Source organism: Diabrotica virgifera, chromosome 10 (genome assembly GCF_917563875.1).
Source record: "Diabrotica virgifera virgifera chromosome 10, PGI_DIABVI_V3a".
NCBI classification, from domain to species: domain Eukaryota; kingdom Metazoa; phylum Arthropoda; class Insecta; order Coleoptera; family Chrysomelidae; genus Diabrotica; species Diabrotica virgifera.
In genome coordinates this window covers 63,004,169-63,017,780 of record NC_065452.1, presented here as the reverse complement: position 1 = coordinate 63,017,780, position 13,612 = coordinate 63,004,169, and the positions used below count along the sequence as shown (strand labels likewise).

Genomic DNA, 13,612 nt, shown 5'->3' with positions numbered 1-13,612 from the left:
CAAAACTATCATATTGAAACTCAGGCATATTATCGTTAATAGCTAAATAAATAGATAACGCAGGATGATAACGATCACAAGGCAATAAATAGTCGTTAGCAATTTCAGCTGTTACATTTTCGTTATCATTTGCAAAAACTAGGTCAAGTAAAACTCCGTTGCAATTCGTGATTTGAGTTAGCTGAAATAGGTTATAAAATTCAAAAGTATCAACTAAAGTATCAGTAGCAGTGTTACTATTATTACTAAAGACACCTCTTTTATCATGGAACCATTCGCTATTTGGCAGATTGTAGTCTCCTGTTAGAATGAACTTGTGTTCGGGAAAGTTGTTACAGACAGATCCTACACTAATACAATGATTCTCATAGGATATTAAGGCTGAATTAGGAGGAAGATAAACTGTACCAAATATATAGCATTCTTTCAGAGTGCAAACTCGCAGAGACAAACAGTTCCTCCAAGTGAACATGTGGTAATAGAATAGACCTCGATGAGTAGCATAACCACATGAGTAGTCACGCGATTGTTTTGTTGCGAAAATTGAACACATTGTTTGAAAAACGTTAATATGTATCTATACACTTGACAAAACGTACGTTTTGTCATACGTTTTGCATGACACACAAAACGTACAATAAGACGTAGCGTGAAAACGACCCTTTAGGATGCAATATTTCGAAAACTATTGATATCGATAGTGGATTATTTAAGAACACACAGAACTTATGAAAATTATGCTCCAAAACAAGACCTATGGTCGACATCTGTGGAAAATATGGGTAGGATCAGGCAAAGACTCAGATGAAGGAATGTCTAGAGCAAGACTGGCGTGGTAAATTGGCAATGGTAAGCAATAGACAAAAACGACTGGAGAAATAGCCTAGGGGAGGTCGATGTTCCACTAGGGCTGAGTATTATTGATGGTGATGAAATTAAACTACAAATAAAATATTTATTACGTTTGATTGTGATAAAACATTTATTCACTGCAAATATGTAACTAAAGTACCTATTATAACTATAAATCTAATAAGTTAATTTATTTGATAAAGAACTATGAAGCTTACCTATATATTAAAAATGCTAATCCGGCTACTATAAGTGCTGAGGATGCACAAAGAACTCCTGCAAGGATACCGTATCCCAGTTCACTTGTAGCATCAGCTAAATAATCAGCAACCTTATCACAGTTTTTAGTGATTTCGATAGTACGTGGAAGAGATATTTCTCCCCTAATAAGTCTTTTTGTCAAGTTGCTTCTGGTGAGAGCTTGGATCTGAACACTGTAGATGGCATTTGCAGGCACTTTATGAGTTATCTGAAAATACTTCGAATATACAAAACTGGAATCAATAAATCACCATGACCAATGCTTAAATAATGTATAATTAATGAATCATATTATACAGTAGAACCCCGATTATCCGTGCTCCTAGGGATCGGATGTGGCACGGATAATCCGAATATTTATTTCTTATATAAAATTCATATGTACGTATATATGTACATATGTACCTACCATAAAAAGATAATAGTCTAAACTTAGTATATCGTCATATCGTATCCAGATTTACAAAATTTACGAAAAGCTTTCATCATTAGGTGTCAATAAGGGTTCTGGGCCTGATAGTATACCACCTAATTTTCTTAAGGAATTCAGTTTTATACTATCGCGACCTTTGTTTCATATATTTAATAAATCTTTGGATGTAGGTCAATTTCCAGACTTTTGGAAACTTTCTTTTTGTCACACCAATATATAAATTTGGCAATAAATCTACCATTAGTAGTTACCGTCCTATATCTATTCTTAGATAGTTCTGGGATCCTAAACTCTCAGTAAGTCGGTTTTACTACAGGTAAATCTGCAGAATTGAGTTTGTTGACCTATGTCGATTTTATGTCTGAAGCCTTGGAAGAGGGACTTCAAGTGGATTCAATTTATACTGACTTTTCCAAGCTCATATGGCATAAGTGGATCTTTGTTGCAGTGGTGAAATAGTTATTTAACTGAAAGAATTCAACAGGTTTGAGTGAGCCAGTTCTACTAAAAGACTTTTTCGGTTAAGTCAGGTGTACCACAGGGGTCCCACTTGGGTCCATTACTCTTTAATCTATTTATTAATGATATTATCAACTGTTTTCACGATTGTGATTTTTTGTGATCACGCCTTACTATTTGCTGATAATTGAAAGTGCTTTAAAATTATAAAAAATCATTATGATGCTGCCATATTGCAATTAAAACTGACTAACCTCTCTGTATGGTGTTCACTTTCCGGTATGAACCTTACTTCCAGCAAATGTCATGTAATTAACTTTAACTGTACTCACCACCCTATATTATCAAACTATTACATTGATGGCCAATTGCTCAATACTGTAAATAAATAATCTTAATAATATCATAATTCTCTTTGTTTCAATACTCATATTATCATCAATGTTATTCAAACATCTATGAAAATGTTGGGTTTCATAAAAAGAACAACTCGTGACTTTACAGACTTATCCAGTATTAGGGTTCTTTACTTTTACTTGGTCAGATCTCACCTCTAGTATTGCTCTTCAGTGTGGTCCCCACACTATTTGGTCTACATTAGGAACTTGAACAAGTTCAAAATACTTTCTTCCGATATATTGCTTTTAAGCTTCATATGTATCAGGATTACACTGTATGGCAACATCAACTGCAAGCCCTTCTCTTGCGAGCTAGTCTCTCAAAAGACCTTTTACTACTATTCAATATCTTAAATGCTATATTCAATATGTTGTTCTCAACTTCTTAATAAGATTGGAGTGTTTGTACCACCTCGCTCCACTAGACAAGGGCACACATTTTATTTACCCTTTTATGATTTATTTAATTGTTCACTTTTTTCAGTCATACCCAGAGTCTTGAATCTAGCTAACCCCCTTTATGATTTACCTACAACTGTTTGACAACTCCATCAGTAGTTTTAAAAGCAATTTACAAGGGTTTAATATATGACTGAAACATCTGTATATTGTTGCCAATAACCATTCAACATGTGAACATCTCAATTTGGGGTCAGATGGTACCCTGGGCATAATACATGTGATGTTTTGTGCATCCATGTTTAATTTCATAATTATTATAGTCAATGTTTCCATGACGGATCAAATTTAAAGGGTTTTTACCCAAATATTTTTGTATTTTGGTGGTTAACATGTCAGCATCTTGTCAGCACTGATGATGATCTGTTATCAGATCGAAAACTAGTTCTGTGATGTAGCCCTTTTTAGGGAATTTTAATAAATATACCTTTTTTAAAGGATTTTACTTGTTTTTTGTCTCTTATTTGTTTTTGTTGTTGTTTTCATCTGTATACTACAGGGTGTCCCCGAAAATAGTGCGTTCCTTAAAGGTATAGGTAGAAGGCACCATGTAGAGCAAAAAAGTCTTATAACATTTTTTTCTAAATGCAACCGTTTGGCTAAAAAACCAAAATACATTTTGGTATGCAAACTTAAATCTGACAACTATGTATACAAAAATCTAAACATAGACAATCACAATTCAAAAATAGTTGCAGCATTTTAGCCATAAATATTTACATTTAACCCTATCTTCATCCTAAACAAACAAACAAATTCTTGTTTTGTTGGATTTTTACATGGGGTGGTACAATTATTTTGCAGGTGTACCAGTCTGACCTACATTTTGTGGTGTCAATAAACTAAATCACAAACAGTCCTTGTACAGTGATGCCAAATTAGTTAATTTTATGAAAAAAGTTTGCTTATATGGCGAACAATGTAATTTTTTTTGGAAACAGTTAACTTTAGAAAAAAATGTTATAGGACTTTTTTGTTCTACATTGTGTATTATATCCATACCTTAAAGGAACGCACTATTTTCGGAGACACCCTGTATATATTTATGTAATATTATTTATAATCTATTGGAAAATGAAATTTCTTTATTTTTACAGAATTGGGCTTGCCTGTAAAATAAATAAATAAACAGAAAAATAAATCTTTCATTATGAGTCTCCCCCTCGGCATATAGAGTTTCTGTCATGCAATTTAAGTAATAGAAAATCATAGCACTGATAATCTGCAGCCCAGATAATTGGGGTTCTACTGTATTGTTAAAAAGTTGTATGGAAGACAAAATTTGAATTCAGTATTGGTTTAAATCAAAGAACAAAAAGTATATGACCAAATTAGTGCAGAATTTTTAAACAAATATTTAAAATTATAATCAAGAGATTTTTAGAAGATTCATACATAAAGCATATCAACTAGGCTAAAAATATTATTGTAAGAATACTTAGAAAAGGAGTTAAAAGGATAAATAATAATTATTAAATAGTCTAATCTAATTAACATCCAAAAAGGTATGATATTAGCTTAACCATTGAATTTAAAACAAAATATAATACACTGAAAGTATTTATCTAATCCATGTACAGTAGACTCTCTATATAACGAGAACTGAAATAGAGGAGTAATTATGTATACACAATAATATTGTGCATACATGGATAGAGTTATTCGAAAAGGAACCAAGCGACAAATTCGAGAATATTAAGAAATTACCACCAACCGATTTCTACTGGAGTATATTGAATATTCTAAAAATATCTAAGCCCCAGAACGACTCCAACGACATCTATTAACAAGAACACCAAGCGCCAACAACAATGATTTATAATTTAAACTAAACTTCTAACATAATTTTCATGAATATATAGTTTTCTAAAACATTAACTTCCTATAGTGAAGCCATTCGGAGCAATATATGCTAAATATTGTTTCCTCAACAATAACGCTTCGCCAACATAAATTGTAAATTTTCTTAGAATATTCAATATCGGTCCATAGATAAACAGAACAAAAAGAGGTTTATTAGGCGGTGGATTTTATTACAGCACTATCCTCGATAACAACATAGATGAATGTGTCGACACAGTCAGTTGAGGTATTTATTTATAGCCATTACAGCACTAAAAACAGGTAAATATACATATTCTACGATTTCATTTTTCCTCATTATAACCAATATGCCTCGTTATAGAGGTGTTACAGTTCAATAGGAATTTCATGGGACATCTAGTGTACCTCGTTATAAACCGTGTTCATTATAGAGAGAGTCTACTGTATTAAAAATTATGCAGTGAGACAGATAAATTTGGATAGCGGATTGTGGTGAAGTAAAAGATACAATATTAGAAGTTGTAAGAATGAGTGATAGAATAATGTCAGTGAAATTTGTACTTGATAAAGAAGTATTGAATATTGTGTGTGTGTGTGTGTATGTCCCTCAAACAGGACTGGGTTAGAATGAAAAAAGATGCTAGTTGGTACTTACTGCAGTATCCAAATGATCAGTTTTGGTCGGCATATTAAGTTTGTCATAGATAGCAGTTCCCAAATTTATGAATACATAATAAAAATCTATGGAATAGTAATAGCTTGAAGGTCGTTCCCAGTGTACAAAGAGAGTTTCGTTTGCTTGACATTGTAACTTAAGGATTTTCGGAGCACTTGGTCCACCAATATCTGTAGTAGTTATTAAAACCTTCGAACGGCTACCTTCAAATTTCTTTGTGAAAGCTTTCACATAAATCTGGTATTCAGTCAGTGGTTCTAAAAAAAGATTAAAATTTTTATGTTTACAGATGAGATTATAAAAAAAGTATAAAGTACATTAATGATGTCCTTAAACTTAGAGTTCTTTAGTTTGTTTTATTTTAAAGTAACATTAAATACTATTGTTAAAAAATGTGCCATGATGTCCTTAAACTTAGAGTTCTTTAGTTTGTTTTATTTTAAAGTAACATTAAATACTATTGTTAAAAAATGTGCCCTTATTTTCATTTATAACACAAAACTAACTAAAATTACTACTACTACGACTTTTTTGTAAAGTCCTTTCATTAGTTCAGAATTGTCAAGAAGTTGGATCATGAGCATGTTGATGTAAACCTTTTTGGATGGAATCTTTTTTAATGCTTCCTTACAAACTTTTGGATAACTTGTGTTTCAATTTATATCCATATTGAGGTCAGTATTTCTTATATTAACAGATATCCATTACACTCATCACTAATTTATTTCCAAATATTATTGCTACTACCTATTTTTGATGGAAACCCGTAATTGAATACCACGGGCCAGCCTCATCTAATTACAGTGGAACCTCGATAAGTCGGATTAATTGGGACCGCGGCCGATCCAGGTTATCGAAAATCCGGGTTAGCTGGAGAATATGGTAAAAATTGATAAAACACTGTAATATTTATACATAAACTCCATTATAATTGTAAAAACATGAGATACCTAAGAACAGTACATCTAAATTACATACACTTTTATACAGTATTGTTTATTTGTTGGTAAAAAACTCAATCAGAGTGAAAAAATGTTTGTTTTGTCTGATGAAAATCGGTCCGGGTTAGCAGGACTTCCGGGTTATCGGGGTTCCACTGTAATTAAAACATCCTTTTATATCTCAACTCAAGTTCCTCCCACTCTGTTGATATATATGTTACCGGCCAAACCCAATTTCAGGATAAACTAGTTTGGCCTAGGCCAAACTAGTTTGTCCTGAACGCATTAGTATAAACTAGTTTCACCTAGGCCAAACTAGTTTGTCCTGAACGTGGCAGGATAAACTAGTTTGGCCTAAGCACGATAGTATAAACTAGTTTAGCCTAGGCCAAACTATTACAGCCTAGTATAAACATAGATACCTACAAAGCCAAAATAAATATATAAACTGAATAAAATACTCTCTAATTGGAAAATAAACATTTTTAATTAAAACAATGATTCGTCGTTAAAACTAATGAACTATAGACAATACAAACAATCATATTAAAAAAAATTATCAGTGTTTTCTTTTATAAAAGCCATAATGATTCCTCAATTACAAAAATTATGATTTATTTTTCCATGGAGTGCTTTGCTGACAAAACCTTGTCCTGATCCAACTGAATCTCTCGTATCTGCAACTCTTAACGTTATTTTAGAAGCTTAGTTTATATGTTACCTCTCAAAAAGTTTGATGGCAAATGTCGAATTCTGATCTGAAAAAAAATTACCAAATGCAGCTGCAACAAAAAGTGTTCCACTTCTAAATTCATCTCGTAGTTCCTTCTATGGAGGTTGGCTATGACCACACTATCCATACCTTATTGACAGATGCTCTGAAAAGATCTACTGAGCTGTAAATATACCACCCTCTTAGGTTTCTCAGCCAGGAAATTCTTCTTCTACCTATGGATCTTTTACCCTTAGTTTTACCTTGCACTATAAGCCTTAATATCTCATATTTCACACCTCTGGTAATGTGGCCTAAATATTCCAGATTTCTTGTTTTGGCGTTCTTTATCACCTCGCAATCTTTTTGTAGCCTTCTTAACACTTCTGCATTTGTAACTCGTTGCAAGTGTTCCACAAACAGATGCAATTGGAAGAAGGCAAAGATATTTCGCAATTTTAAGTGTCACCAAAGCACTCCATAGAAAAATAAATAATAATTTTTATAATTGAGGTATAATAATTATTGCTTTTATAAAAAAACACTGATTATCTTTTATAATATGATTGTTTGTATTACTAATTATCCATTAGTTTTACCGGCGAATTATAAATGTTTTTAATAAAAATGATTATTATCCAATTACAGAATATTTTATTCACTTTAAATATCTATTTATTTTGGCTTTTTAGGTATACTATAATGTTTATACTAGGCTGTATCCGGCAGTGTCCATATTAATGTCAGGATAAACTAGTGTGGCCTAGGCTAAACTAGTTTATCCTGACATCGGGTTTGGCATACATGGAACATATACATACATCCCAGCTAAGCTTAACTCTTTGAATACTGATGACGCCTTCATGTATCATATGCACAAAATTCATTTATATGTTAGTATTTGTTTGACTTTGACTGAAACAAGTTGTCTTTCTATTGAGTATGTAGTTATAATATACAAAATTGTTTTATAATGTCAGTTTAGATTCATATCTCTTTATTTATTCAGTAATGATTTTTGCTACTACAAATATTAAGCCAATTGTTTGGGAAATAGTAACAGAGTATAGTATGTAACAAAATATTTTAGAAAACATTAATCTTAAACTTATTAAAGTGTAATTTGTATTTGACTAATGTAGTTAAGTTTTTGGCCCAGGTAGAAAATAATACACACATGTCCAAAAGTTTGGAATACGTACAAATAATATATCTACGCCTATGGTGGTTTCAAAACTGTTGTTGATATTCATTTTGCCCATTTTGGTCACATCCAATTGATTAGCGTATTTACGCATTATTTCAGTCTGTGTTTAAATTTAAATTGAGCCATTTAAAAATGCCTAGAAATGTGATATCTCACTTTGACAGATCTAGAGTAATTACTTTGTTGCAACAGGGCTTTAGTCAAAGTGATATCGCGAATATTGTTGATGTTACTCAGAGTGCTGTATCTAAAATTAAAAAAAAAATCCAAGAGACAAATGACGTCAAGGATCATCCAGAAGTGGTAGAAGTCAATGTACAACAGCGGCACAAGATCGGCAGATAACATTGATAGCTCGAAGAAATCGGCTGGAATCCACAAGTGGTATATCCAGAGAAATTTCTAGGCTGCAAGGACTGAATATTTCACAGCAAACAATAACACACCGACTAAATGCGGTAAATTTGTATCGTAGAAGGCCCTTACATGTTCCTAAACTAACCTACCAACACAAAATAGTAAGGTTGCAATGGGCCAGAGAAATGGTGCAACACGGTCCTAACTGGAATAACGTGATGTTCTCTGATGAGTCAAAAATTGGCTTGGTATCTGATTCGCGAAGAATACTGGTTTGGAGGGCCCCGGGACGACAAGCCCGACTAGAAACAGCCCAACCGCGTGTCCCGTTTGAAGGTAGTATTATGGTTTGGGGTGGTATTATGAGTGGTACACGGACGCCACTGATGGTTCTGGAGAGAAGTGTCACTGGTGCTGGGTATATCGAGGAAGTTTTAAATCCTGCCGTACGTCTATTCCGAGGGGCAGTAGGTGATGAATTTGTATTTATGCATGGAAGAAGAAATTTTCTGGAAGAAGAAGGAATATCTACATTACAGTGGCCCTCGAATTCCCCCGATATGAACGTTATTGAACATGCTTGGGACATTCTCAAGACACGCATCAAAAAGCGAAACAATCCCCCTATTATACTTCGCGAACTAAAAGATGCTGCTTGTGAAGAATAGGAGAGAATTCCGCAAGCCCAGCTCGACCAGTTAATCGGCAGCATGCCAAATCGCTTACAGGCATGCATACAGGCCAATGGAGGAAATACTAATTATTAGTTTTATTAAAAATTATTTTTTTCCTTACTAATTTATTTTTAAATGTAAGTTGTACTTTCTAAGTTTTTCACTCCAAGAGAATAAATCATTTTTTTCGCATATCGTTTATCTAGTTTTGAGATTTATTTAGTATTGTTAAGAATTGAAACAAAATGATGTTTAACTATTCAGAAAAGTTTATATATAAAAATCAATAAAAAGGCGAAATATTCCAATATTCCAAACTTTTGGACATATGTGTACATTTTAATCTATTGTACTTTTAATTATTATACATGCTATTTAGTATGTCTTGAATCTCATCGAATGTCATCTCTCAAATTTAACGTACTCAAATACAAATGACTTTGTAATAGGATTAAGATACCGTTTTCTAAAATATCTTGAAACACACTATACCACAGTACCAGATTTGAAAACATTGGGTTATCCCATCAAGCACCTCTGTGATTTGATTGGTTTTTACTAATGAATAATTTAAAGCAGTTACTATTATTGGTATAGGTTAAAAATTAATTTTCTGTATATCAGTGTTCATAAAAAAAGCATTTTTACATTCTTATTGTATTAGTAATTTATGCAACATTGATGAGGAATATACCTATTACTCTGTTAGTGAATATTTCGATCATTTTAAAGCAGTATCATGGACATGAATATTACTCACTATATTTTCCAATGTCATATTTTGTAAATGTGTGTGAATGTAATTATATTTCTATATGTTATATTGTATATATGTACACATTATCTCATGTATTTTATATATATCAAATTGACTTGCTACAATTCAAAAAAATTTTTTGTAAACGTAGTCAATAAATTTTTGAATCTTTGAATCTATTATTAAACTGGAATGAATCAGAACCTAGTACCAAGTGGAATTGAATGAGTCATTCAAAATTTTCCTGATTGTTCAGAATAAATTTCATTTTTAATAAAGGAAAATTCTCGAAAAGTCAGTTAGATAGCCAAGTGGGACAGGGGGGCCAACTCACATTTTGCTACATCCTGGCCAGGTATATAGAAAAATAAAAAAGCTAATTTAATTTCTAAATGAATCTGCAACTTAGACTAGAATAAGTTGGTGTCTGATCAGCCTATGGTCGAGCAGTATAGCAAAAAAAGGGCTTGTGGCTCGGTGATACTCCTCTACCTCTAGATCCCTACCAGAAGGGATGCACGAAAACAACCTTTAATACTGAATTTAAGACAGACTGAGACTTGAATAGAGTAGAGTGGGAAATGCAAAAATAAGCATAGTAATTGTTTATCTTGTTCGAGCATTAATATTTCCTAAACCCACCTACGCTTCAGAGACTTGGACCATCAAAAAAGCCGATTTAAAGCATATAATGGCATTTGAAATGTGGGTCTACTGTAGAATGTTGTGCATACCATGGACCCGTACATTGTACAAATAATTCAATACTAGCAGAACTTTACATAAAAACTAGATTCACCTCAACTATCAATCAAAATCTACTAAGATTTCGGACATATAACAAGAAGAAGAGAAGGCATAGAGCACATGACAGTTGAAGGCAATGTAGAGGCAGTAGAGAGCAAAAGATCTCCAGTATGATGGTCAGACCAAAAGGACATGACTGGTTATTCATTCTCCAAAGCAAAACAACACACACAGGAGAGAGATAATTGGACAGAAATAGTCAAACAAATTACATGATGCCATTACATCCTTACGAAAGAGAAAAGATAGATGAGACATTGACAAAAAATCTCCGAAAGAGAAACATTTGAATTCCAAACCAAAAGGCCCATTCAAAAAATCAACTGTGTGCATCCTTTAACTTATTTTTCTGTATATTTCATAAGTTTCTATTTAACGCTTTTAGATTTGCATCACAAAATATTTGTATTATACTGTTTACGAAAACTTATTTTGTTTATATTGGAATCGCTTCATTTAATAAAGATATTGGCATAGCCTAATAGAGTTGTTTAGTCATAATTTTATCAAAGTTTGAAGTTGTAGAATCAGCAGTATCTATTTTAATGAAGCAATATATCTGTAAGATGTTGGAAACAAATTTCATGTATAAATACTACTGATTTAAGAATGACTTCAGATCTGAATAACAACAATTATTACAGTAAGTCTATTGCACCTATTTATAAGTCAATATTACTAAGCTAATATTGCTTAATTGAAAATTAAAAAACATTTCCAAACAAAGCTACATATATCTAAATAACATAAAGACTTACCTAGTTTAGTAAGATTATATCGAATATATGGCTCAGCAAATGGTATTTTATCCTCTTTGTAGTTGGTACAGTTATGAAATACATAGTATAACCTATATCCCTCAATAATCCCATTCCTTTTGTAAGGGTTACACCATTGCAAATAGAGACTGTTGGGAGTAATGTCCAAAACTGTTAAATTTTCAGGCCCTTCAGGTGCTAGAACAGTAACATTATCGAGTTTAGATGTATTTGTATCTGAATCTTTGAATACACAATTATTTTTTAATTCCAATTCATAGTTTGATGTTGTCGGGTAATCCGTAGTGGATTCTTGACTATTTATATTGCAAATAGAAAATACAATATAAACAAAGATAAAGCCCATCCCCATTACTACCATTTCTGATACTACACCGGGATCGTTAAATTTTAGGTCTCGATCATTTTACACTATGATTTTGTGGCCGACACATTTTAAAACAGTATTTGTTTTGAATAACTACGACCGCATATTAATTTATCAATTAAAACCGCACAGGAAACAATAGCAATGTTTATTATGTAGAACACCACCCAACAATCCTTGATTGAACACATCAAAGTGGGCGGGGGAAGGGGAAGGAAAAGGGAGCCATGAGACAGGCACAATGTTGCCGAATTTACATCTTTTCAGGAGCATTGTCTATTGATCTAAACTTATGACGTCATTCTACAATCAGCTGTTTATTAGCACAGTTACTATAAACTATACACTATTTTATAGTAGCAGGGAGTTTTATTTTTGTTTTTATTAGGAGTATTTTTCTTAGATCATGACATGCAGGAAAACAATTATCGTCTTTGAGTTTTTTAGGATTGTAAACAATTTAAAAAAAAGCCTTCAACAGCAAGAATCTTTTCCACGGCTAGAACCATTATGGCGAAGGAATAGCCGGATTCCGAAAAGCCAGATCTACCTAGGTAAATGAAAACAATGACCAAGGTAGAGAAATCAGGACAAGCATTGAAATTGCAAGACAAGCATTTAAAAAAAAATGTTTGAAACACACAAATGAGAAAAATATTGAAACACATATAATATGACCTTTATCGACTTGGAGAAAGCATACTATAGCGTGCCCAGTAAAGAAATACTGTGGGAAGCAATGAGGAGCTGAATCATTCACGTTAGAGAGAAAAGGGTGTATAAAGAAACACATATGCAAATAAAGTTAGGCAATGAATGAATGAAATATCAAAAACAATCATCGCAACAAAAGGCATCAAAAAGGGATGTGGTCTCTCACCTAGACTATTTAATATACGTAGATCAGACTTTGAAAAGATGGTATAGAAAGTGTGGAATAATAGGCAAAAAAGTACAAGAGAATACATTCCCTACTTTTCGTCGATGAGCAGTCATTGATGCACAAGACAGAGAGGACATGGAATATACAAAGGAAATTGAAGGAAGTGTATGAGCTATGGGTATTCAAGATAAATATGTGTAAGACCGAATATAGACCGTATAAATATGTGTAAGACCGAATATAGACCGTATAAATATGTGTAAGACCGTAACTACCACAAACCATACATACTTATAGACGTTTCACGACCATGTTAATCTTTCGGATCGAATTAACGCCATCTCTTGATTGGAATGGGAACTAAATTGACAAATTTTAGTTACGTGAGAATTTCAAATTATAAATTTTGCGGGATTTTTGATGAAATTTCGCAGGAAATTAAAACAACAGAAAGACAATTCAATGTTTTATTCCATATTTTACTGAAAACTTCAAATATTCCAATTTGTTTTCAAAATGCTAAACACTACTGCTATGTGTCACGTGAAAGCACTGATGTGTATCGAGTTGAATGAAAATTTTTGAAAGAATCTTGTACATAGGATGATTGTTTAGATAAATATTACCTTATAATCTTTTACAAACTTCCAAAAATATATAGGTCCGAAATGTTGATGACACACTTGCCTATTGGAATAATAAACTGTTTCAGGATCTATTATATTGTTTTTTTTAATGTGGAGAAACACAACACGGGATGATCAAT

General features: G+C 32.5%; 1 protein-coding gene across 3 annotated transcripts in view; it reads right to left on the bottom strand.

Annotated features, from left to right (window-relative positions):
- LOC114344998 (tyrosine-protein phosphatase 99A-like) overlaps positions 1-12,154 on the bottom strand; it is a 67,899-nt gene extending 55,745 nt beyond the window's left edge. For 2 of the 3 annotated variants that reach the window (XM_028295818.2, XM_028295816.2), the window contains exons 1-3: positions 11,576-12,154; positions 5,342-5,619; positions 1,071-1,330 (exon numbers count right to left, since the gene is read on the bottom strand). In XM_028295818.2, the coding sequence (XP_028151619.2) occupies positions 1,071-1,330; positions 5,342-5,619; positions 11,576-11,957 (920 nt within the window). In that variant the 5' untranslated portion in view covers positions 11,958-12,154. The remainder of the gene's footprint in view (positions 1-1,070; positions 1,331-5,341; positions 5,620-11,575) is intronic. The other variant, XM_028295819.2, reaches the window with a different exon arrangement.
- Between the last annotated feature and the right edge of the window lie 1,458 nt (positions 12,155-13,612).